A 23642-nucleotide genomic window follows, 5' to 3' on the forward strand; every position below is an offset into this window, starting at 1 on the left:
GCAGCCCCTGAAGGTCCAAGCTGGTGGTCCCCGTGTTCCTGCTAGCCCAGATCTGTTGGGTCAGTGTGACCTCACAGCCAGGTTTCTGGGGCTCTGCTGGGGCCCCTGTCCGGGTCCTGGTGAGACATGATCACGGAGCCAGGCCACACCCACATCCTTGCTGCCAACGCAGGAAACAGGCTTGAACTCAAGACTTGAGCTGACATCAAGAGTCGGACGCTTAACCAGCTGAGCCACCTGGGCGCCCAAGATTTACATATTTTTGCAAAACCGTAAACCTCTTTCCCTGTTCCAATCTCCAACATCACCAGATCTGTCTCCATCTAGAACCTCCTCTGGGGGTTGGTACCACCCCCACAGGGCATCCTGCAGCCGCCCTCCCTGGACCCTGGTTTCCCGCTGGTGACTGGAGCCCTGAGTCCCCACATGAGCACCTGGGGTTGCGTTTCTCACTGCCCGGCCCTCAGCAAGTGGGGCAGCGAGCCTGCCTCCTCCGCCCGGGCCAGCCAGCTCCTCACAGGACCTGCGGTGCTGCTTCTGGTTCTGCGGCAGGCCCGGCCTCCGCCCCGCCCCCCAGGGCGCCCCCACCGCAGCCGTGGGACTGTGGGAGCCGCCCGGCCCGCGACACACACAACACAGACACCGAGCAGCTCTTACGTCGTGATGCTCAGAGGTGAGAAATCTACAGAAACACGGCAGAAGTATCTCTATAAAAACACTCTTCACCTCCCCCTCCCCCGGACGCACAAGCCCGAGCGGCCCCCGGGGAGCCCGTGAACGGTGTCCGTCTGCCCGCAGCCGGGCCGGCGCCCATATGTACAGCTGGGGCTGCTGGGAGCGGGTCGGGGCCACCAGGAGAGGCCACGGGCCTCCTGCCACAATTGCCGGGAACGGAGCCGCTGGGGAGGGGGCACCCAGCCTGCTTGCCCACCCCTCGGCCACACTGACAGCCTCCAGTTGCCCTATGCTGACGAGAGCCAGTGGGCAGGCAGCCCGTCCCAGGGAAATGAGGGCCAGGGTGCAGTGGGGCCACCGGCCGGGTCTGTGCTGGGAGGAACTGGGCTGCTTGGCTGGGAACGTCCACGCGGGGCCTCTGCCCGCCGCCTGTCCTGTCCTGCTGGCCGACCGAGTCTCCAAAGCAACTGGCGTTAACTCTCAGTGAGGCGGGAGGGGCAGATGGAGCCGCACGTGGGCCCCGCGGGGCGCGCCCCCTCCCGGTCCTCCGCAGCATCCCCGGCCTCGGGGGCGGGCAGGGGCTCGCTGGCGGAGTCCTGGCTCTTCTTCAGCCTGGTGGGGAAACACAAGGAGGGGCTCTCTGCAGCCTCACCAGCAGCCCCGGGACGCTTCTGGCCGCACCCAACTTGTCCGAGGACTCGCGGATTGGGTCCCCCGGGAACACGGCTGGACCTCATGTCCCTGCAGGCGCCACAGGGAGCTGAGAGCGATGCCCAGCCCGGCAGCGCCCTGTGTGACCACTGAGGCCTCAGGCTCGAGCAGTGGGGCTGGTGAGCCAGAAGCTGAGGACACCTAGTTTAAGTGCATTCCTGTGCATCAGCAATTTTGGAACAAAGCTTTGCAGAGAGCTTGACCGAGTCTGTTCTCACTCAGGCCTCTGACCTCCAGGATGGAAGCCAGTGCCCCAAACCAGTGCCCACACATTGTCCTGGTCACTGAGGCAGGACAGAGCTCAGAGCTGCCTCCTCCAGGAAGCCCTCCGTGCCTCACCTTGCCACTCCTCTCTTGGGCCCACTGTGCTGGGCTTCCTCCCTCCCCTGCAGCAGGTGTGTTAGCGATCTGTGGCTTGTCGTGTCTTCCTGCCCCACAGTCCCTGGCACTCAGTAAGGGTTTATGGAATGCAAGAGGGGTAGCAGTTCATGCGACTCTGCAGGACCGCGAGTCATCGGCCCGTCTGGGCAGAGCACCGAGGGTCTCCCCAGGAGATTCTGGCAGTTAGACCCCCCATTTAGAACTGAAAGTTCCCAAGGAGCCCTCCCACACAAGCCTGAGCTGGGGCCTCCCACCCTCTGCCCCCAGGGCTGCTGCCCCGAGGCCCCAGGAGGGTGGGAGTCCACTTCCCAGGCCCCCTGATGCCTCGTGGCTGCTGGGGCTCAGGACCTGTGTGGCCCAGAGAGCCTCAACCTCCTCCCTGCCCACCGCTGCCCACCCCCAACACACTCACTTTTCTCTGTTAAAAATCACAAAGTCTTGCTGGATGGCATCAAGGCAGTCCTGAAGGTAGTCATTCTCCTATTAGTCAGAAAAACATACCGATCAGTGTAGTGGATGCTCTGAGGCTCCCTCGCATCCCCTCAGGGGGTTCCTGAGCTTGCCTCCCTCCCCACCTCTCCTCCTGTGGCCTGCACCTGGGGCTTTCTTTGGAGACCTGCTTTCGGGCTGCTGGAGGAACTGCCTGGGCAGCCAGAGCATCTGGGGCTTTGCATCTCCTGGGTGACCTTAGCCAGCGACCAAAGGATGCCCAGGTTGGAAGCTCCTGCCTCAGGGTGGGTGCTGACACGGAGACAGTGTCTGCAGGACGAAACCTGGCCAGAAACCACACCTGGCTTCACTCCCTCCCCTCCTTGCACCAAAGCCAAGGCTGTGGGAAGGAGGGAGCTGGACCCCGGAACCTGGGAGGGCCTCTGAGTGGACATGGGTGGGCACATTAGCCCCACGATGTGCCCGCACCTTCCAGCCTGCAAGAGGCCCCCCTGCCACGGGAGGAGAGCAGCACCTCTCCAGGCTCCCGCAAGCGGCACAGAGCAGCTCCCCCAGATCTGCTTCCACCTGCCCTCCTGGCCTCTGAACAGTCCTGGTCAGCAGCAGCACGGCCAGTGTGGGACCTGCTAAGGTCAGAAAGGCGCTCCCTGCTGCAGGAGGACAGCCTGGGTGAGCACCCGAGGGCTGTGGGGGGGCGGGGTGTGGGCTATGCGGTTGCATGAGGCATCCTCTCATGACCGGGGAGCTCATTCCCTGGCAAGACCCCTGGAGTGGGGTCTAATAAGCTGCAGGGAGGCTCCTGGAAACTTGGAAGACATGATGGCCTAGAAGATTCCAGAACAGCCTGGGGCCAATGCCGAGGGGAGCTCAGTCTCAAGAGAAGTGGGCAGCTAGAATGGGTCGACAGACTCCAGAGTCAAGAACCAAGGACCCTTCAGATGACCATGTTCTCCTGGAGGCCCCAAAGGACACTCCTTTCAGCAAGGTGCTAAGGAATGAGCTGCTGAGGGCCACGGCACCATGGGGCAGCTCAGTGCTGCCTGTTTTCTAGAAACCATGGTGATGATGGCATGTGGGAACGGCAGAAGCCTGGACCTAACCTAGCCGGACCTAACCAGGTGGGAGTAACCAGGGTCACGGCAGTGGGTTTGCAGTGACAAGCAGGTCACCTCCAGCCCCGGGATCTAGTGATGTCCGACAGGTCACAGACTGCCCCCGGGGGTCGGAGAGGTGGACGGCGAGTGCTCAGACACACGCATGCGCACGCACGCGCTCGCACATAGGCAGTGAGATCAAGGGTACGAGAGCAGAAGGCTGTCATCAGCCACCTTGATGGGAAATCACAGTCATTTCCCGAGCGTACCCCTGAGCACACCTGGGGAAGGGGGAATGCCGGCCTTTGGAGGTTGGTTGGATGCAGGGTCTGCTGGGACACCTGGCCACGCCCACCTCACCGGGGCGGCGACCCCAGCCCCACCGCGCGGCTGTCGCCCCCGCCGCCAGCCGCCGAAGGCACGAACAAGGTGCACTCATGGCATCCGGCAGAGCCTGGCGGCCGTGCCCGGACCCGTGGGGAGCAGCTTCTGTGGTGGAAGAGAAGGTCCTGCTCCCTGACCCAACAAAGCAGCCTGGTCCTGATAAATCACAAGCCCACGTCTGCGGCGGAACGGCAGTCCACGACTTCAAGTCTGCACCTCTGCCTTCGAACGTAGGGACGCCGCTCCCTGTTCTCCTCCCGACCCCTTGGCAGGCCCGGCCCCTGGCTTGTGGCAGACGGCGGGGGCCACAGCACACGTAACCCCGCGGCCGCTCCAGGCGCAGCGGCTGAGCCGGAGGCAGGGTCCTTTTGCCGCACCGGTTATGCATAGCTCTGGGGTGTGGCTCGCGGCCTCCGGGTGGACGGAGGCGTCCTTTCTGTGCCCCCCACAGGAAGGACGAGGACCGGACTGCAGTCACCCGAGGTGGACCGTGGCACTTCCGTGGTCTTGGCCCAAGGCCGGCCTACCCTCCCGGTCCCTGTCACTATGGAGCCAGAAAGAGCCTCGCTCGTCTGATGTTCGCGGTCCTGCGCCATGCTGGTGGTGATGGTAACTAGATGGGGGGGCAGGAGGCGGCACGTCCTCCAGATGTCCTTGTCCACACGCGGCCACGGTGGGGGGATCAGGTGAACTGAGTGGGAACCCGGAACCCTGAGTGGGCTCCGGGCGCCCCCAGCCCGAAGCTCCTCACACCGGTGGTCAGCGCCCACTGAAGACTGGAGGCCGGCACTCGGCGTGTGCAACTCTGTCCTCCGCAGTCACTGCCCTGCCACCTTGGCCTCCCCAGAGGAGCCACCACCCTGGCCGGGTGACCGGCTCCACCATCAGGGACAGGGCTCCTGCTGATAATAAATGGACGAGTGCACACACTCCCGCCTGAGAAACGATGCACCCAGGGCTCTGAGCTCTCGGGCGAGGGTCCACGTCACGCCAGGAGGGGAGCGACTGACACACAGACCCCCAGAGGAGCAGGTGCGGGTGGGGAGGTACATGAAGGGACACGGAGGGCGGGAGCGGCCAGGGCTGTGGTCCGTCCTGCTAACCGTGCTCATGTTGGTTTTCCCAGGAAGCCTGAGGCTGGTTCCAGAACTATCCAGGGCACGGTGGGAGCGGGTGGTACCGAGGTGGGCCGCACACACCACGGGGTGCACAGAGCACCCCCTTCCACGGCTGCGTCGCGTGCGTCGGCAGGAAGCTTTGTGCTGTGTCTGTGCGTCCGTCCTGCTCTGGGCGCTCTCCTTCCAACGCCCACACTTGCGCCATTTGGCCCTCGGCCAACACACACACGGTCGGAAGGCCGCAGAAACGCATGTCCCTCCTGCCCCGTAGCTGATGGCCGTGGGGGCTGGGAGATGAAAGCCAGCATCCTCGAAGTGTGGCCGACACGCCAGAGTCCCTGGAGGGTCAGGCTGAAGCCGCTGTCCACGGGACTTTGACATCCACCCCCCGGGGCGTATTTCCTGAATAAGCCCTTCGGATGAATCCCTGTCTCCAGGCAGACGTCTGTGGGGCCCTAATGAGCACTGATACCCCAGCTGTGACCACGGAGCGGACCCCAGCTGTCGCCCACGGAGCCTGCGACCAGGCTCCACTTCTAGCCAAAAACAGACCCGGGAAGCAGCTCAGATACACTTCCCAAACCTCCTGCAATTCACCGAAAACGCAAGGGACCCAAAGCAGCCGAGCGATCTTGAAAGAGAACAAAGCGCAGGACTCACGGTTCCTGATCTCGAAGCGTACTACAAAGTTACAGTCATCAGGACAGTGCGGGGCTGGCACGAGGAAGACGGACAGATCAATGGGGTAGGATCGCAAGTCCATAAATGAGCCCTTACTTGTGGCGGATTAATGTTTGAAAAGGATGCCAAGCCGTTCAATGGGAAAAGAAAGGTCTTTGCAACAAACAGCGCTTGAACAAGTGCATCCACGTGCAAAATTTCGACCCTGGACCCCAACCTGACGCTATCCGTAAAAATCAACCAAAGCGGACCCCAGAGGTAAAACTACACAACATTTAGAAGAAAAGGCAGAAGTGAATCTTCGTGGCCTCCGGTCAGGCAGCGGTCTCTTAGGTAAGACGCCAGAAGCAGGAACAAGAGAGCAGAAGTGGACACGCCGCGCTTCACCAAAGTCCAACGCCTCCGCGAACGACACCTCCCGCAAAGAGAAAACCCACACAACAGAATGCTTGCAGCCCCTCTGATAAGGCCCTGGCCTCAGGACACGCACATGGCTCTTAGCAATCCCCCCAGGACCAAGGAGCCTGGCTCGCCTGCTTCCGCGGAGGGGCTCACAGTGCTCACCCCACAGCCACAGCAAAACAGCCCACCTGGAAATGGGCGGGGCCACACCTGCAATTCCAGCTCCGCACACCAGGGGCCGCCACCAGCGGCCGGGCCCCACTGCTCCCCAGGATCCAGGCACCCCAGGGATGCCCGCAAACCTGCAGCCCTGCAGGGGGCGACACCCACCTCCCGCCTGACCCTGTGCCCGGGAGCAGGTGTGAGGAGGTGACCCTGGGCTGGGGACCTCCGCCGGCTCAGATGGGTCCAGGGGTGGAAGGGGGCCACCAGTGGCTTACAGGGTCACCACTATGACCCCTGTACCTCCAGGTGCTTCTGAGTGCCAGCCGTTCCCGGGGGACAGGTGCAGGGTTGATCCCATGCCCACAGCCTGAGCTCCCCAGGAGCGCCCCCACCCTCCTGGGGCAGGAGAGGGGTTGCTGTGGGTTACACTGTGTCCCTCCCAGAGTGACATCCTACCCTGCAGCTCCCTGGAATGTGACAGAGTCAGGTTAGGAGAGGGTCATCTGGGGTTAGGGTGTCCCTGTAAGAGGAGACACACACGGGGAGAGTGTGGGAGACCCGGGAGCAGAGCTGGGCATGATGCGTCCCCAGCCCGAGCACCACAGCCAGGAACGGGAGGGATGTCACCTGCGCAGGAGAAGGACGAGCGGGGCTCAGGTCGGGGGGGGCCCTCCGATCAGGGTAAGGCAGGGAGGACCCCGCACCAGGCCCGTCACTCACCGACTGCGAGCTGTCCCTGCTGCTGTCCCGGGACCTGTTCTTGGCCAGCCGCTTCTTCTTCTTGTGCAAAGGCCTGGACTCCAGGATCATCTCCTCCAGCTCGAAGGTGGGGTCGCAGTGAAGGCGGCCTTTCTGTGGGGGGACAGGAAGCTCAGCCCTGCCGGCCGGTGGGCCCACACCTGCCCGGAGCCGCTGCCCATCGCCTGCCAGGCTTACATTGGGCACGAAGCCCGGCGCCACCTTCTTCTCACTCAGGTCCTGCCACAGCACGCCGGCCAGTGACGGGGCTGCCTGCATGTCCTGCAGGCTGGACACTCGGTGCTTGGGGTCCACAGTGAGGAGCTGGAATGGGGCCCACGTCAGACGGTGCCCAGGCCCAGCACGATCCTGGTGCACAGAGCTGACCGCCTGACCTGGGGCCAGGGTACCCCAGGGAGGCCTCACTACAAGGATCTCAAGGGTCAGGCAAGGAAAGGGGGCACCTACCTCGGGTCAGTGCAGTAATGTGGCCAAGGGGACAACCTGGCCAAGCCCCTGGAACCCAAGGCCAGCAGAGGCCAGCAGAGGGCATGTGGGGTGCCCAGGGACATTCTACTGCGATTCACCAGCAGGCGGCAGCCTCAGCCTGGCTAGCTGCAGGGAGGGCCACAAGGTCCTGGGCACAGCCCCTAGGGAGCCCCAGGGCGCCCTGTGTGACCAGGTCACGGAGGCTGGGTGTCCCCCCATATGCTGTCCTTCCTCTTAGAGAAAAGGAGGTAGACCTATCTGAGGCTTCCCCAAGGCGTGAGGCTTGGCGCATGGATGGTCCCCGCTCCCTGTTTGGGTCTCTGGGGGCCAAGGCCTCACTGTGGGAACCACCTGGGCAGGTGTGGGCAGAACTGTCAGCAGAGACTGGGTGGAGAGCCCCCTGCGGCCCGGGAGAGGCCTCCGGCTGCTCTGCTATCATTCCAGAGGCGAAGGTCTCCAGCAGGGGTGAGGGCACGTAGAGGAGGGCCCTGTGGGCCAGGAGCCGAGAGCCGGCTGAGCCTTGTGTGTCCAGCAGGCTCTCCCACGCCCGGTCCTGAGCCCGGAGGCACCGGTGTGCTCCAAGTGGGGCTCCCTGAGTGGAGAGCGGTGGGGCCAGCCCAGACCTGCACCCCGGATGGAGACGCTCTGATAGCAACACCCGGCCCGGTCCCTGCCAGGCTGCGGTCCCCTGGGCTGCCGCAGCCGCATGCTCAGGCCGTGGGAGGTGCAGGGGGCTCTGGGGTCTTCTCTGGGTGCTCCTGGAGCTGCGGCCAGCTCATCTCTGACAGAAGGACGGGGTAGAGGAGGCTGGAGCACGGCGTGGGTCCGGCTCCCAGCCCACACGTGCCCTCCCCCCAGCACGCCTGACACGGTGACCTGTGCCTCAGTTTGGGCATCTGTGAAATGGGGTGATCATCGTGGGGATTAGGTGAGCCAACGGGCACGTGGGCTTCAGCTCACAACCAGTGCTCGGCAAAAAGCCTGCGGCCGGATGGGCCGTGGGCCTGGGGCGGGGGCGGGCGCGGCCTTCCTCCGACGGGAGGGGCTCACCTTCCGCAGCAGGCCTACCATCCCCTTGGACCAGGTGGGCACGTACTGCACGCTCGCCGTGCTGAACAGCTGCACCAGGGACTCCACGGCGTTGCTGGAGTGGATGTCGTAGGGCCTCTGGGGGGGGAGGCAGCGCTACACCAGGTGCCCACCCCCACGCCCAGAGGCACCTGCGGCGGCGCCCACCCCCAGCGCAGGCACAGCTCCCAGGGGGAGCCCGAGGCCGGGAAGGAAGCACGTCACCCCCGAGAAGGCCTGGGCCTGGGTGGGTGGGCCCTGAGGCCAGGAGGGGCCGGCGGCGTCGCTCAGGGTGCGGGGCCTCGGAGGCCCCATGAGGGGGTGGCCACCAGGATGACCCCCACAGGAAAGTCCCAAGAAGGCCGACCTGCTGACAGGTCTCTAACCTGCCCACAGCCCCAGGGGACCCTCGGGGGCTTCCACTCCTGCACGTGCTCAGACAGTCTCTCTCCATGGAGACGCTCCACTGAAAGCGTACATCCACGGAGCGGGCGGCTGTCCCTGAGCACCCATGGGGGGGGCAGCCTCATCCTTCCCTGGGCACTCGGGCCACCGCTTGGGGACACAGCCAGCTCAGGGTCCGGGGCCAGCTCCTTACCCATCCACGTAGCAGCTCGTAGGCCAGCACCCCCACTGACCACCAGTCCACCTCGAAGGAATAGCCGCTCCCACCACTGACGAAAGACTGGAAGATCTCCGGAGCTTTCCAGGAACGGAGAGGTAGCTGAGTATCCCGGACCCACAGACCCCAGGCCCCCTCCTCCACTAACTGCCTGGGGGCCCCTCCTCCCCCTGGTGTGGGCTGTGGGATCAAACCAGCTGTGCTTAGCAGCCCACCCCCGTCCCACACCGTCCTGTGCCTTCAGGGGAGTGACCTGAGCCCCCCTGCCCGCCGGCCTGGGTCAGACACAGCACGCCCAGCAGTGGGCCCATGGCCTCGGCTCACCCATGTACGGCTTGGTCCCAGCTAGTGCGGTGGCCCGCTCCCCGTCCTTTATGATGGTGGCGATGTTGAAGTCGGTCAGATGCGCATGCCCTGCGAGCAGAGAAGACAATGCAAGTGTCCCAAGGGCTGGAGACGCATCCCATGGGCAAGGCGCACGCCCCCACGTCCAGCCTCACACAGCCTCAGCTCACCTTGCTCATCCAGCAGGATGTTGTCGGGTTTGACGTCCCTGTTGAGGGAGCAGGAAATTGGGAGATGGTCCAGGAGCCCCGTTCGTGCCTTGCAGTCCCTGGCAGGGTGGGGCGTTCCCTCAAGGGCCCCTCCCCACTCAAGGCAGAGGCCCCAGAGACCCAAGTGGGCCTTAAGAAGTTGCCACCTGGCAACATTCTGACAGAGCCAGGTTAAACTAGCTATCCTGGTCCTGGGGCTGGGGACGCCTCCAGCCCCCCACCTGCTGAGGCCAGACAGACCCGGGAGAATGCACTGGGACACAGGGGTGCTGGAGCCTCCGAGGACAGATGCAGAGCCCCCTCACCCGCACCCCCAGGCTGGCCTCTCTCCCAGAGCCCTGGGGCTGCACCGAATTGATGATCTGGGTCTCTGCCTTCCACCAGCTGGCCTCAGGCCTCACCTTGCCTGACTTCCAGGTGCTCAGTCAATGTTTCGTGCCTGAATCGTAACCAGATAACAGAATCCCCCAGGGCAGAGACGCAGAAATCCCACCCATCCAACTTGATAATACACCACATGCATTTGCTTGTTTTGTTCTCGGGTACAGCTTTATCTTCCTAACTTGCTTTCAGCTAATGTTAAAATTCGTTTCAGTCCCCAGGGGCATGGCAGATGAGCAAATGGCCTCTGCTAGGTGGTGGCCGGGATCCCACAACTGGACAGACCGGATGAAGGGGACCCCCATCCTGGCTAGCCGGGGGCTGCTCGCACAAGACCCACCCCCAGGGGGGCATCAGGTGCACAGCTGTGGGGCTGGCCTTGGAGCCAGGCGCTGATGGGCCCAGGTGCTACACCTGAGGGCAGGTCTGCAGGCCAGGGGGTGGGCAGCCCATGCAGGAGCCTGTCCAAGTTCTGCAGGTGGACTGGCCTAGGCAGGCGGCCCAGCTGTCCCGTGTGCACACACCTGTGGATAATGTGCTGGCTGCGCAGGTAGTCCAGGGCCAGCGCCATCTCGCAGATGTACAGCTTCACAGTGTCCTCGGAGAACTGGACGTTCTGCTGCAGGTGGTAGCGCAGGTCCCCGCCCAGGAGCAGGTCCACCACCATGAACATGTCCTCCTCGTCCTGGAAGGAGTACCTGAGGGCACCGGGGGAGAACGTGGCACACGCATGACAGGGGAACCGAGGTCACAGCTCCTGCCACACCTGATGAACCATCTAAGGGCTTGGGTACCCCCATCTCCCACGGGCACTCCCCAGGAGCAAGGCCCTGCCCAAGGCACTGACTCTGCCCATGCTCAGGAGCTGCTCTGAGCCAGGACCCTCAGGAAGGACAGAGCAGCCGGTCCTGATGGGAGGCAGCCCAGTGGGGGATAGAGATGCTGGGAGTGACCAGTGGAGAGAACACAGCATCATTTTTGGCCATTTCCCTGCTGCTCCTCTTCTCTAAAAAGGGGATAAAAACATCTGCCTTGGAGGGTTGTTAAGGAATGGAGACCACAAGGCAAAATGCTCAGGCAGTGCTGCACAAGGGGCCAGCTTCTAACAATGGTGGTGATGATGATGGTGATGTTGGTGATGATGATGGTGATGGTGATGATTGGTGGTGATGGAGGTGATGGTGATGATGGTGATGATGGTGATGATGATGATGGTGATGGTGAGTGATGATGGTGATGATAGTGATGGTGATGATGGTGGTGATGGTGATGGTGGTGATGATGATGGTGATGATGATGGTGATGATGGTGGTGGTGATGATGATGGTGATGATGATGGTGGTGATGTTGATGGTGGTGATGATGATGGTGGTGATGATGGTGATGATGGTGGTGATGGTGGTGATGATGGTGGTGATGTTGATGGTGATGTTGATGGTGGTGATGATGATGATGGTGATGGTGATGATGGTGATGGTGATGATGATGATGATGATGATGGTGGTGTGGTGGTGATGATGATGGTGATGATGATGGTGGTGATGATGGTGATGATGGTGGTGTGGTGGTGATGGTGATGATGATGGTGGTGGTGGGGATGATGATGGTGGTGATGATGGTGGTGATGATAATGATGATGGTGATGATGATGATGATGATGGTGATGATGGTGGTGTGGTGGTGATGATGATGGTGATGATGATGGCAATAACAAAACAACAGTTTAAGGATCTCCTTCCACTTTGTAATTTCTTTTGTGAGCTCTCAGAGGGAACTCTTATTGTTAAGCAACTGGCTCTTTCAGAATGACGTTACAAAGAATTGACTTTTTTATGTGCTATTCCTTTGCCTGCCCACCAGAAGCCACCCTGCCCTCATCTCAGGGACAGGTGGCCTGGAGAGGGGGATATGGGACCAGAGAGCAAAGGGACTTGGAATGCCAGGCTCCAGGACAGGTCATGAGTCCTGGGGAGCAGTGGACGAGAGCAGATGGCCTCCCACAACGGAAGGTGAAGCTGCAGCGGCCCTGTGCTACCCGGCCCTGGGATGGTGGGAGGCAGGCCAGCCTGTGCAGATGGGGTCCTGGCTGCAGCAGGGCGGGAGGGGAGGAGTAACTGTAACGATGGCTCCCATCCTGCCTCACCTGGGCGGAGCACTTTGCCTGTATAGATGCACCTCCTGTTCTGCACTGGGGAACACTCTGACCTCTCTTCCACTGAAGAGGTGACTGCGGCAGGGTGGACAAGTTCAACCCAGGAGCCCATGTCCTGGCCACTAGGCACCCTGCCTCCCCAAGAGAGGCCCAGACGGCCTGGGAGGGAAGCTAAAGCCCCCATGTTGGGAAATCCCAGGTCTTCCTTCTTGACAAGCCTCCGTGCCGTGTCATGGTTGAGGGTCAACCACAGATAGCAACCCATTCCTGTGAGGCTGCAAGCAGGTTGTTTACACCACACTGAACTACCACCCCAGCGGAGCAGTCACCACCTTTGAGGACGAGGGCTCTGACCCTCCCTGGCCATCAGGCAGAGAGGGCAGGTTTAAGGGTTGCTTGGATGCCTCCAGCTTTAGAACCACTGTCCCAGGATGCTGAAAACGCCACCATGGAGCACAATGACGCGGTGTGGCCCTGCTCACCTGTGCTCACACAGAGACTAGACAATCGTAGGGCTGTGGAGCCACAGCAAGGGAAGTCAGGGGCCATCCGGGGGTGAGGAGCCGGAGGAGGCCTGGGCAGCCCCGGGCCCCACTGCCCTGCAGGCCTGGCTCAGCACCTGGGCAAGGCCACGCCCCCTGTGGCACAGCCAGCTCCTCCTCCTGTATTACAACCAGGCAGGCCCCCGGTTCTGATTCGCGGAGCTGGCTGCGGCCTGCTGGTCACATTGAAGGACCTCCTGCACCTGTGGTCGCCCCAGGTGAATAACCAAAGGGGGGACTTCAGCCCTGAGTGTGTCCCCTGGAGGAGCTAGCACCAGGTCGCTCTCAACAATGCCCTGTCCCACTTTTCTGCCCCCAGATGCTGGTGGGGCTGCCTCTCCCTCCACGTTCGGCTGACGGACCCCCGCTCGTATTGGGGGGGTGTTTCAATTGTCCCGAGGCAGCACTACCAGGACCAGAGCCCGTTCACCGCACGCCTTCCCAGCTGCTTGAGCTCCTATGCCCACAAGGGCCCTTGGGAATGCCGCCCAGTCAGTAAGCCCATCAGGGAGCACAGACCCCAGGATGGGGGCTGTCCGGGAGGATTCAGTGAGGACCTCGTGTTGGGGAGGACCCTCGTGCGGCAGGACTCCCACATAGGAAAGAGGCAGTGATTTCACTGCAGTAAAGGGCTCCTTCCCCTCCAGGAGCTGGTCTGGGTGCCCATTTTATGGAAGAACTCAGGCGCCCAATACTCTCCCCACTGGCTTTAGTGGCAGAAACTCCTTGGGCCACAGGCCTCTTTGTGGGAAAACCTGGCCCTTCCGTGGGTGGGGAGACCTGCGTTGATATGGTGCGCCCTGAACACCTGGACAGCTCTGGCCCCGGGGAACGAGAAGCTGAGTGGTTGGAGAGTCAGGGTGTCCCCAAGGCAAGGGAGGAGGGAGCACCGGGGAAGGGCCCTGGGGCAGGGGAGGGTGGTGGCAGGTCACCCACCACAGGTTCACCAGGAAGACGTGTTCGATCTCCTGCAGGATCTCCAGCTCCCGGAACACGTTGCGCACCTCATCCCGCTCGATGCACTGCTGCTTGTTCATGTACTTCATGGCGTACATCTTCTCTGTGTCCCGCTTCTGCACGATGCACACCTGGAGGGCAGACGGAATGTCCACGTCGATGCCACCACCCTCACCCCCCACCCTGCCCTCTGTAGATGCGACCCGGAAACGACCGGATGTCTTTGGTGGGGCAGGACCCAGCCAAGAGTACAGCGCTGGGGCCCCGGCCCTTCCCCAGCGGTGATCTGGCACCCCTTCCCGGGGCTCGGAGCAGCCGCTGACTTGGCAGGCTGTGGGGGGAGGTTGAGGAAGACCCCCTCAGCCAGAGTCCTGCACCAGGAAGGCCCCATGTGCAAGAGCTGCTGTCCTCATCAACCCTCGGCCACCATCCCCATTGCAACAGGGACCCTCCTGTGACGACAGGGGAGTCCTTGAATGGCTCTTAAATGCCAACCCCCTGGGGCACTGAAATGCAAAGTCAGTTAGCTCTGTTGATGGTGCTTACACGTTTGGGACGGAGAGACACAAGAAGCACACAGACTTGGCTGGGGCAAGCCTGGGTGGCCAAGGGGCATCAGTCAGAGCCAGGGACAAAGGTCTCCAGAAGGAAGCGGGGCTAATGCACAAAATCGTGGGCTGGGGGGGGGGGGGCAATGCCATGTCCCCCATTCAGGTTGTAGAGAGACCACTCAAGGACAGATAACCCAAGCCACATGTGAGGGTCCCCTCGCCTTCAGGCTTCAGATCTCCAAGCCACAGGAGCCAGGGTGGGGTGGGGGGTGGGAAAGAACGGGAGGAAGTGGAAGATTCTAGAACTCGAGGTGGGTGGGAGGCTGTCCCCGGCGCCTCACCCAAAGGCAGGTGGCCTGGCCCTGACCAGAAGTGTCGGTGAGCATCAGAGTCTCAGGCCAAACCCCCGGGATCCAGCCCGTGTGGGGGAAGCCCACATTCCCTCACCGGGAACGCATCCTAAGAAATGAAGGTGCTTTTTTCAGAAGATGTTCATCATAGTTGAACAAACTGCTAATAACAGACTTTCAAGCAACCTTGACTTCCAACAACCTTACAGACATGGGCAAGTGAGCTCCGTGAAATACCACGCAGCCACGGAAACGACTTTTATAAAGACTTTTAATGACGTGTGACCTTTTTTATAATGCCAAGCAAAACCCAAGGCTCCGGCATTGAATGCATGACATGGAGGCGAGGTCCCGGACGCGGGCAGAAACGGGAATGGAGTATGGGTGTCTGGCGGGCAGGCGGCGGGTGACCATTGGCTTTGGGCTACGGACGCAACAGCTGAGCAGCTGTAGCCCGAGTGCCGAATGCGCCCACATCATCCAGGACAGGGCCTTCGTGAGCTGCAGATGCAGTTTCCAAGGTAACGCCGCGCACCACCCTGCCAGCCCCCAGGGAGGCAAAGCTTGCCGGGGTGACGCCCACGGGCACGGAGGGGCATCCTGCCATGCTGGGCTACAAGGACCTCTGAGCCTGCTCAGCTCCCACTTCCAACCCACCCGGGGGCCTGTGCAGGCCACCAAGCCCCCCGGCAAAGCTCTGCCTAAAACTGCCTCTAGCTGGGCTGACTGCCAAAAAGCTCACAGCCAGGGATCCGGGGGCCAGCCTCAGACCTGCGTAGCTTCGTGTTTCCAAAGCCCCCCTACCTGGTCTGGGTGCCCCGTCCTTCCTGCTGTGCCCGGACCGTGGTGGGGGCAGACACACCGAAGCCCCGTCCCTGAGGGTGGGCAAAGTGGGTCAGGGAAGGGGGGGCCACAGCCAACATCCTGCCCCATCCGTGTCGCCAAGGCTTCCCATGTGGATAAAGGCTGGGAGCAGTTCCCGTCTTCCCATGGCAAGAGGAAATGTGATGACCAGAGGGAGGGGCCCCGGTGTGTGGTCTTTTGTCACAGTGGACCCAGGAAGCCAAGATGGCGGGCCGCCCACTGTCCTGGGAGCCGTGAGGGACGGAGGAGGGTGGCCAGTGTCACTAGACAGCGTGGCCCACGTCTGCTCTCTTTCCCAGCTGTCGGGGCTGCTGGGCGGAGATGGGCGGCCTGTCTGTCGCACAGGGTTCCGGGCCTTGCTGCACAGAGACTGGGCGGAGGCGAGGCCCCCCCCATGCATGAGGCCACCAGTGTGAGAACCATGTGCTTTCTAGAATCTTCCTCATCTCAGCAAAATGGCCCAAAAGTCATCTGCAGGAGGGACAGTCAAGCGCTCTCCCAAAGGGCCTCGGACCACCGGGCTCAACGGGCTGTGCTGCGTCCCCGTCTCCATGAGCCCGACCTCTGATCTGGGGCCATCCCCAGGGACGCAGACTGACAAAAAGGAGCAGTGGAGACCGGGGCTTCCCGGCAGGTAAGTGATCACAGGCGTAAAGCCCAGTCACCTGCTTGTCACCCCGGCTCTCGACGCTCTTCCTCAGGATTTCTGGGCCTGTGCGGAGAGGGGCATGGCTGGCGGGCTCCCCCCATCGGCTGCACACCCGAGGGGCCCAGAGCGGCAGGCGGACTGCACCCCCACCGGGGCTCCTGGCCGAGGTCATGGGAGGAGAAGCCCGGAGCTTCAGAACCGCCTCCACGTCTGCCCAACGAGGCACATTCGGTGGCTCCCCTCGAGGCCGGCAGCCCGGAGAGCTGAAGGCCGACCACCCCCTCCCACTTTTGGGAGACCTGGCTGACACGGTGCTGCGGTCGTGGACTATGGACGTGCGGGTTACCATGGGCCCATCCTGCATGTGACAGCTGGGAACACGGGTGAGGTCCTGCTGACAGGGCCCCAGGGAGCCCAGCGCTCACACCACATCCCAGGGTGCGGTCCGTCCTGCTGCCGACGACAGTCAGCTCCCGCCACACAGAGGGACAGACAGATGGACGCAAGAGCAAAGCCAGCCCTGCTTCCAGCGGACACTGCCCTCGGGGAGGAGAGCGCCGACTTCTGGACAGGCCGTGGGTCCAGCGAGGCAGGGCACCTTCAACAGGGGAAACCAAGGCCCCAGCCGTGGAGCAACTCAGAGCTGCATTCCAGGACTCGGCGAAATTCTGAAAGAGGAAATTGTCTCAAGTGCCAGGAGATACTGCTAGCCAGCCGTCTGATGATGGGAGGGGGCTCTCCACGGCTCGGGGTTTGCGGGTCCAGCCCCCAGACACACCTGTTAGGTGGTTCTCAGCCTCAGCATCACCTCCCTGCCCGGTGGGAGGAGAAGGCCAGGCTGGCGGGGTGGGGACAGCCGCGTGCCAAGGCCGCCGGCCAGAAGAGGGGCGGCAGCAGCCCGGGTTTTGGCGGTGGAGACCTGGGACTCTGCTTCGGCCCCTGACGGGAGAGCTCAGACAAGCAGGAGCTGCAGTGCTGGGCTCGGGCGCCATCCCTGCCATTCCCACCATCCCTGCTGTCCCCGCTCAGGCGGCATTTACAGGATGGGAGTGGAAGTGCTCCAGCCTGGGAGCAGGCTGCCGCGCTCAACCATCTCCTCCAAGGACCTGGTCTAGGCTTTCTGAGCCGCTTCCTCCAGTCGAGGACTGAAACAGACAAGCAGGATGGAATCGGACTGAAGCGCCCAGAGGAATAAGCTCTGCTGACCGGGGCACCCGGGCGGCTGGGGTTCCATGCGTAGCACCCAGGGACAGCCCAGGAGCGGTGGTGGGTGATGGCAGGGTAACTGCCATCTTAATTCAATGCTGTTGGTGTGTGTTGCAGATTTAGTGATTCACCCCAAGCTCTTTTCCTTTCCAAGTAGCTTTTGTTCCCCAGAAAGCAAATGCCTGACAACAGGTACTTAAAGCCTCAAACACCATGAGGAAAGTGCCTCCTGCTCCCACCTGGGGAGCTTCTGGAATGCTGGGGGGGGGGTGCAGTCCAGCAGGGATGGAGGAAAGAGAGCAGGAGCACCAGCCTCCATGGCACCACCCTCCGGAGGGCGCCTGGCTTCCCTGACACGCGGACCCACGTCCAGACCCCACGGCGGGCTGCGCCTCGCCAGGGAGAGCTGGGGTTGGTGTCTCCCAGGACGGGCAGGCATGCGCAGGAGGTGGAGGTGTGCTGACCTTTGGGTGGTTTGACGCCCCTCACCCCCACCTCTCGTTCCGCACCCGGTTTGCTGACTTGTCCGCCTCTGCCCGCCTCTTCCAGCAGCCCCATGGACCCGATTTTGTCTGCCTCGTTCCCAGATGTTTCAGCAGGACTGGCATAGAGTAATGAATACTTCATTAATTATTTGAAACCGAAGGGTCCCAGTGCCATCCAGGGGAGCTTCCTTCCCAGGCAGAAGGAACAGGTCTGGCCATGTTCCTGCCCCAGGGCCCCCAGCAGGATGCTAGGTGAGCCAAATGCAGGCAGGACCTAGCCACACAGGACTCCTCATCCACAGACGGGCCCTCGATCGGGGGCGGTTCATATTCATCTTCTCATGTCATGCCCACGGCAACCGCCCCCTCACGGATGAGGAATGTGGACGAGGAAACGGGGTGAGAGTGCAGTGGGCGCCCACACAGCCCCATCCCAGCCAGCAAACACAGCGCCTGAGTCAAGGCCAAAAGATGGCGACGAAAGATTTAAAACCACCTCTGCTTGCAGATGACCTGGCTTTGCATCTGGATTTGACGGAATCAAAGTAAGCACAGGGGAGTGAGGGAGGCTGTCATTCTCTCTGGAAAGACTCAAGAGTGGGCTGAGCATGTGGAAGGCAGGCCAGGCCCGGACACCTCATCAGCCTGTGGCTCCTTCCCGAGCAGCTTTACCAGCACGATGAAAACACCACCAGGGATGTTTCACTGTGGTTTGGGCTCTTTCTTTGCTTTGTTTGTGTTTGTTTTTTCCTGGAGCTGACAAGTTGCTCATAAAATTCATTTGGGAAGAAAATCAAGCAAAAGTAGGCAGAAAAAAAACCTCTAAAAGGAGAGCAAGGCTGTGCCTTTGCCCACCAGGCAGAGCCTCCTCAGTAAGCGGTCCTGGAGCAGGACAGATGGGCCGGCCAAAGAAAATGAAGAGAGCCCAGAATCAGCCCCACGGCGCAGAGACGTGTTAGTATATCATAAAGGTGGCACCTTGAATCTGTGGGAAAATGGACTTTTTTTTTTTAAAGGATTTTATTTATTTGACAGAGGCACAGCGAGAGAGGGAACACAAGCAGGGGGAGTGGGAGAGGGAGAAGCAGGCTTCCCGCCGAGCAGGGAGCCTGATGTGGGGTTCGATCCCAGGACCCTGGGATCATGACCTGAGCCGAAGGCAGACACTTAACGACTGAGCCACCCAGGTGCCCCAAAAATGGACTTTTTAATAAGTGGTGTTGGAATCACTGAATAGCTATATAAAAAAGATACAATTTGATCCATTCATGACACTGCGAGCCAGGATGGACCCCAGATGCATGAGTGTTAACATGATAGCTGAAACGTAGACATGCTCCACGAAAGCGTGCCCACAGAGCTGTGTGACCCAGGACAGGACAACCTTCCTGTGATGCAAAGCCCCCGGCAACAAGGGGAAAAACCGATAAACAAGATATAAAAATAAAACATATTTTACATGGAAAAAACACATAAACTTGAAAGACAACACAGTGGGAAAATATTTGCAATTTACGTCAGAAACAAAACGTTAGTGTCCCTGATATAGAATGAACCTCTAAAAATAAAAGAGAACATCAACCCAACAGGAAAAGAGGCAACGGATACGCAAATGGCCTCCTAACACCTAAAAAGATGCACAACCTTGCTTATCATAAAAGGCAAAGTAAAAACTCACTGAGACGCCATTTCTCTCTGGTCAGACTGGCGAAAATCCGAACGTTGGGAACACATCGCAGAGCAGGCTCTGTGGTGGGGAACACAATGGGGGCTGGCCAGGGGAGGCCACGTCCAGGCCCTCACGTCCTCACGTTTACCTTCCAGCCCACGCGTCCACGCCCGCATCCACGAGTGAACCCCCGGATACACTGGCAAAGCTGTGCGGAGGCTCACGCACGTAGATACGGCCCTGTCTGCAACTGCACCAGCTGATGACAGCCCCTCGCCTCTTCCAGGGTGTGCGGTCGGCTGGACAGCGGCCCCCAAACATGTCCATGCTCTAATCCCTGGACCTGCGGACTTGTCACCTCACGGCACAAGGGGCTTTGCAGATGTGATCGAGTGAAAGCTTCAGAGATGGGGGATTACTCCTGAGCACACAGGCAGGCCAGGTGTCATCACGAGGGTCCTTACAAGGGGAAGAAGGAGGCAGGAGGGTCAGAGTCAGAGAAGGAGGCAGGGTCTGAGGGATGCGGGGCCACGGGCCAGGAAATCAAGACATGCAGGCTCCTCTAGAAAGTGGACGATGCCCCCTGGAGCCTCCGGAAGGAGCCAGCCTGCCCTCAGCCTGACTGCAGCCCACGGCTCACCCACGGCAGGCCTCTGGCCACCAATACAGCCACAGAACACATTTGCAGCCACTGCACTTGCGGCCGTTGTCACAGAGCCCATGGGACACCCATCAGCACGTCCACCCAGGGTCACGCTGCCCCAGAATGGAGTGTTGGTGTGGAGATGGCGGGTGGGGAGTCACGTCCAGAAATCCTATTACGTGAAAAGCAAAGCATGGAGAAATGCGGAATGGAAGCCACCACTGATTTCAGAAGCAGGTCGTATGAAAATATGAAAAAGAAATGAATGCGCATGTAAACCGAACTGTTTCCAAAACAGGAAACAGGAGGGAAGAGCAAAAGAGGCTGCCCTTTCCTGAGTGGACAGATTTTCACGGGGCACCACGCAAATATCCTACACAAACATCACATTTAATATAAAGGGCAACCCCTAAAAATCGAGAGCAAAATAAGACATAAAACGGGGTGTGTATCCAGGAGGCGGGTTCATCAGAGAGGAACGACTTCAAGGGACTGTGAGCACCCCCCGCCGTGGGATGCCCCACGTGGACCTCCCGGCTCTGGCCACGACGAAGGCCTGTAAAATGTGGCCAAGTCCGGGAGCGGCGAGCAGCCCTAGCGCCCAAACTGTGGTCCTGTGTCACCCCCCCACACCAGGAGGGGCCGGGGTCCCACGGGGAAACCAAGGCTCTGCTCCTTGGGGCGAGAGCGTCGAGTCACACCAGCAAGCGATGGCACCATCGGGGCCAGTGAGCCGAGCCCCAACAGCGTCACAGTGTGTGGACTGAAGGACGGCGGAGGCGACCCATCCCCAGAGTCAGCGTGGCGGTGGAACACCACTTTGCTAGCCGGTAGAGGACACCAGGGGACCAGCTCTGTCCTTGGACAGCTGTCCGTGAGCGGAAGAAGGCGTGTGTCCTTCTGGATGCGCTGTCCTCATGGACAGAGAACGGTTACGGGTCAGCAGAGCTGCAAAGCCAAGAAGACTTCGTGGCAGAACCAGAATACCGCCTCTTGGCGCTCCTCAGGAAGCCACGGGTGAGCCGCCCGCGGCCTAACTCAGACGAGACCGTGGTGGCCGCGAACGGAGCCGGGCAGCAAGTCAAACCGGATCCACCCGCTGGTGTAGACCACGACCGGCTCACCAAGGGCGGGGCCGTTCAGGATCACGTGTGGGGGCAGCACACACAATGACCTGGACCCTCCGCAGAAAGCGCGGGGAGAAGGGGGCCGGGGGGCCGGGCCTCGCGTGGATTCTGTTCTGAGTCATTGTATAAATCCTCACCATCATGACCACAAAGCACCAGTGGGATCGTCTGAGTCTGACCAGGTCCGGATAGGAGCCACCGGCGCGGATTATCCCAGGGGCCGAAGCGACCGAGACCGTACGAGCGGAGACGCCCGCTGAAATGTTCACAGATAAAGCGGGACAATTTCGGGGTTCAGTTCAGCTACCCCAAGTGTGGGCAGGTAGCGGCTGAAACAAGATGAGCTCCGAGCTGGGAATAGGTGAGGGGTGGTGAATTTTTCTCCTCCTCCCCATTTGTATTTATGCTTGAAGTTTTCCAAAATGAAAAATGAAAGAAGATGGGAGGCTGCACCCTGGTGGCCGTGGAGCCTGATGGGGACCTCAGCAGCAGCCAAAGCGTGGGCCCGACCTGCTTCCCCAAGGGGCAGAGCCCGCAGGATGGGCTGGTCGGCGAGGGACGTGGGGCCCAGCTCAGCGCTGGCATGTGGGGAGGCCTGGAACTCGGGGTCCTGGGGGCTCACGGCTGACTGCCCTGAGACACGGCCCTGCCTTAGCCCATCGGGGGCAGCAGACCTGACAGGTGTCCAGACCTGCTGACTGGAGGTGGACCCTCGGGGCTCCCAGGGTAAGCAGCCTAGGTCAAGGGCACCTGCACCACCTCCCAATCCTGAAGAACAGCCTCCAGCCCCCGGCCGTTGCACCAAGCCGGCCTAGCAAAGGAAGCTTCCTTCTCACCCGGGACACACACGGGGGTGGCCGCTCCTGCTGGGCCATGGGCTCACCCTTGGCCATCCACCCACGTGGTGCGCCCAAGCCGCTTGGCCTGGAACCAGGCGCGCCTCTCTGGCCTCGGCCCCCAGCAGCCCCCAGCCAAGATAATGACCGTTCATGTGCTGACCAGGGAGGAGAGTGAGAAAGTGGGCGGGAGCGTCCTCCTTCTCTGGAATCAGTCACCAGGGAGACGGCTATTTAAAGGCACAAAAGCAAAGCCTGGGTGACCCAGAGACCAACCCAGCAAGTTCACATTGTGCTTTGGCCCACTTCGGAGCATGTGATAAACGGTCTACTAGATGCTGCCCCCAGGGGAGGCTGCCATGCCGGGTCTCTTTGTGCCTGTGAGTCTGAAGGAGACGGTGACAGCTGGGAGGGTGCCAGGCACCTGCAGGTCCCAGCCAGCTTCGGCCCTCGGCCTGGGCAGCGTCCAGAGCAGACCCCTCCACCAAGTGAGCTCCCTGGGGTAGGGAGAGGAGAGAGGCTGTGCCCTCAGCCCCGGCCCTCCGGTGGGCGGGTGTGTGGTGTGGGGGGGCGGGTGCTGCCCTGTCCAGCCCCTTCGAGCTGGGCACTGACCTCCCACTGCCCCTCCACAAATCCTCCCATGCTGCATGCACGGTGTCCCTCTGGTTCTCTGACCAGCACCTGTGCCCTCCCCCCACACCCTCCGCCTCCCTAGGGCTTGGTCTGTTTGGGCGTCAGCATCCCTCACCCCTCGAGAGCCACCGTGTAGCCCTCAGCCCGCACCCCACCCAGCCCAGGAGGGCCCCTTCTGTGAGGTGGGGTGGACACAGGTCAGCTGGGCAGGGTCCCTCATCCGACTGCTGGCTCTGTGGCCAAGCCCTTCCCATCAGGGTGCCCCAAGTTGGAGCTGCTTGTAAGGTCACTTAGGAAACTTCCACCTGAACACGGGCCCTGTGGAGCCGCGTCGAGAGGGGAGGACAGCAGCGCAGGGAGCCCTGGGTGCTGGAGCCACGAAGAGCTGAGAGCCGGCCCGGCTTCTGCCGAGGGGGGCTGACACCAAGCCCCCCTGACAGTGTTGGGAGCTCAGAGCCTGGAGCATGAGCACACCGGGGCCTCTCCAGCCCTGCCTGGGGGCGCAGGGTCACACTGAGCCGGAGCTCAGGGCCCTCGGGGCTGCTCCTCGCAAGGCTGAGACCCTCCTCCCTTCCTCCCTTCATCCATGTGGACGCTCGGGCCCCTTCCAGCTGTCTGTGAACCATGCTGTTGGGAACACGGGGGTGCAAACATCTGTTCCAGTCCCTGCGTTCAGTTCTCGGGGGTGCGCGCCCAGGGGTGGGATCGCTGCACCATAGGGCACCTTGTGATATTTTAATGGCAGAGTTTAATTTTTTTTTAAATCTCTTCTGTTCATTGGCCTATTCAAGATTGCAACTTGTATCATCAATTTGGATAATTTTCTACTTTGCTTGGCTTTGTTTGGGGTTTTGCTGATTTGGGCGGGTGTGTGTGTGTGTGTGTTTGTGGGCGGGTGTGTGTGTGTGTGTGCGGGTGTGTTTGGGCGGGTGTGTGTGTGTGTTTGGGCGTGTGTGTGTGTGCAGGTGTGTTTGTGCGGGTGTGTGTGTGGGCGGGTGTGTGTGTGTGTGGTGGGCGGGTGTGTGTGTGTGTTTGGGCGGGTGTGTGTGTGGGCGGGTGTGTGTG

At 61.2% G+C, this 23642-nt stretch overlaps 1 protein-coding gene across 1 annotated transcript in view; it reads right to left on the bottom strand.

The window, feature by feature from the left end:
* Positions 1-658: 658 nt before the first annotated feature.
* Positions 659-23642, bottom strand: part of STK32C (serine/threonine kinase 32C) — a 73004-nt gene continuing 50020 nt past the window's right edge. The window contains exons 3-11 of the mRNA XM_021703799.1: positions 13544-13695; positions 10438-10611; positions 9494-9531; positions 9303-9392; positions 8955-9058; positions 6998-7123; positions 6782-6913; positions 2180-2247; positions 659-1287 (exon numbers count right to left, since the gene is read on the bottom strand). Of these exons, the coding sequence (XP_021559474.1) occupies positions 1149-1287; positions 2180-2247; positions 6782-6913; positions 6998-7123; positions 8955-9058; positions 9303-9392; positions 9494-9531; positions 10438-10611; positions 13544-13695 (1023 nt within the window). The 3' untranslated portion in view covers positions 659-1148. The remainder of the gene's footprint in view (positions 1288-2179; positions 2248-6781; positions 6914-6997; positions 7124-8954; positions 9059-9302; positions 9393-9493; positions 9532-10437; positions 10612-13543; positions 13696-23642) is intronic.

This window comes from Neomonachus schauinslandi, chromosome 6 (assembly GCF_002201575.2).
Source record: "Neomonachus schauinslandi chromosome 6, ASM220157v2, whole genome shotgun sequence".
In the NCBI taxonomy this organism is placed as follows: Eukaryota; Metazoa; Chordata; class Mammalia; order Carnivora; family Phocidae; genus Neomonachus; species Neomonachus schauinslandi.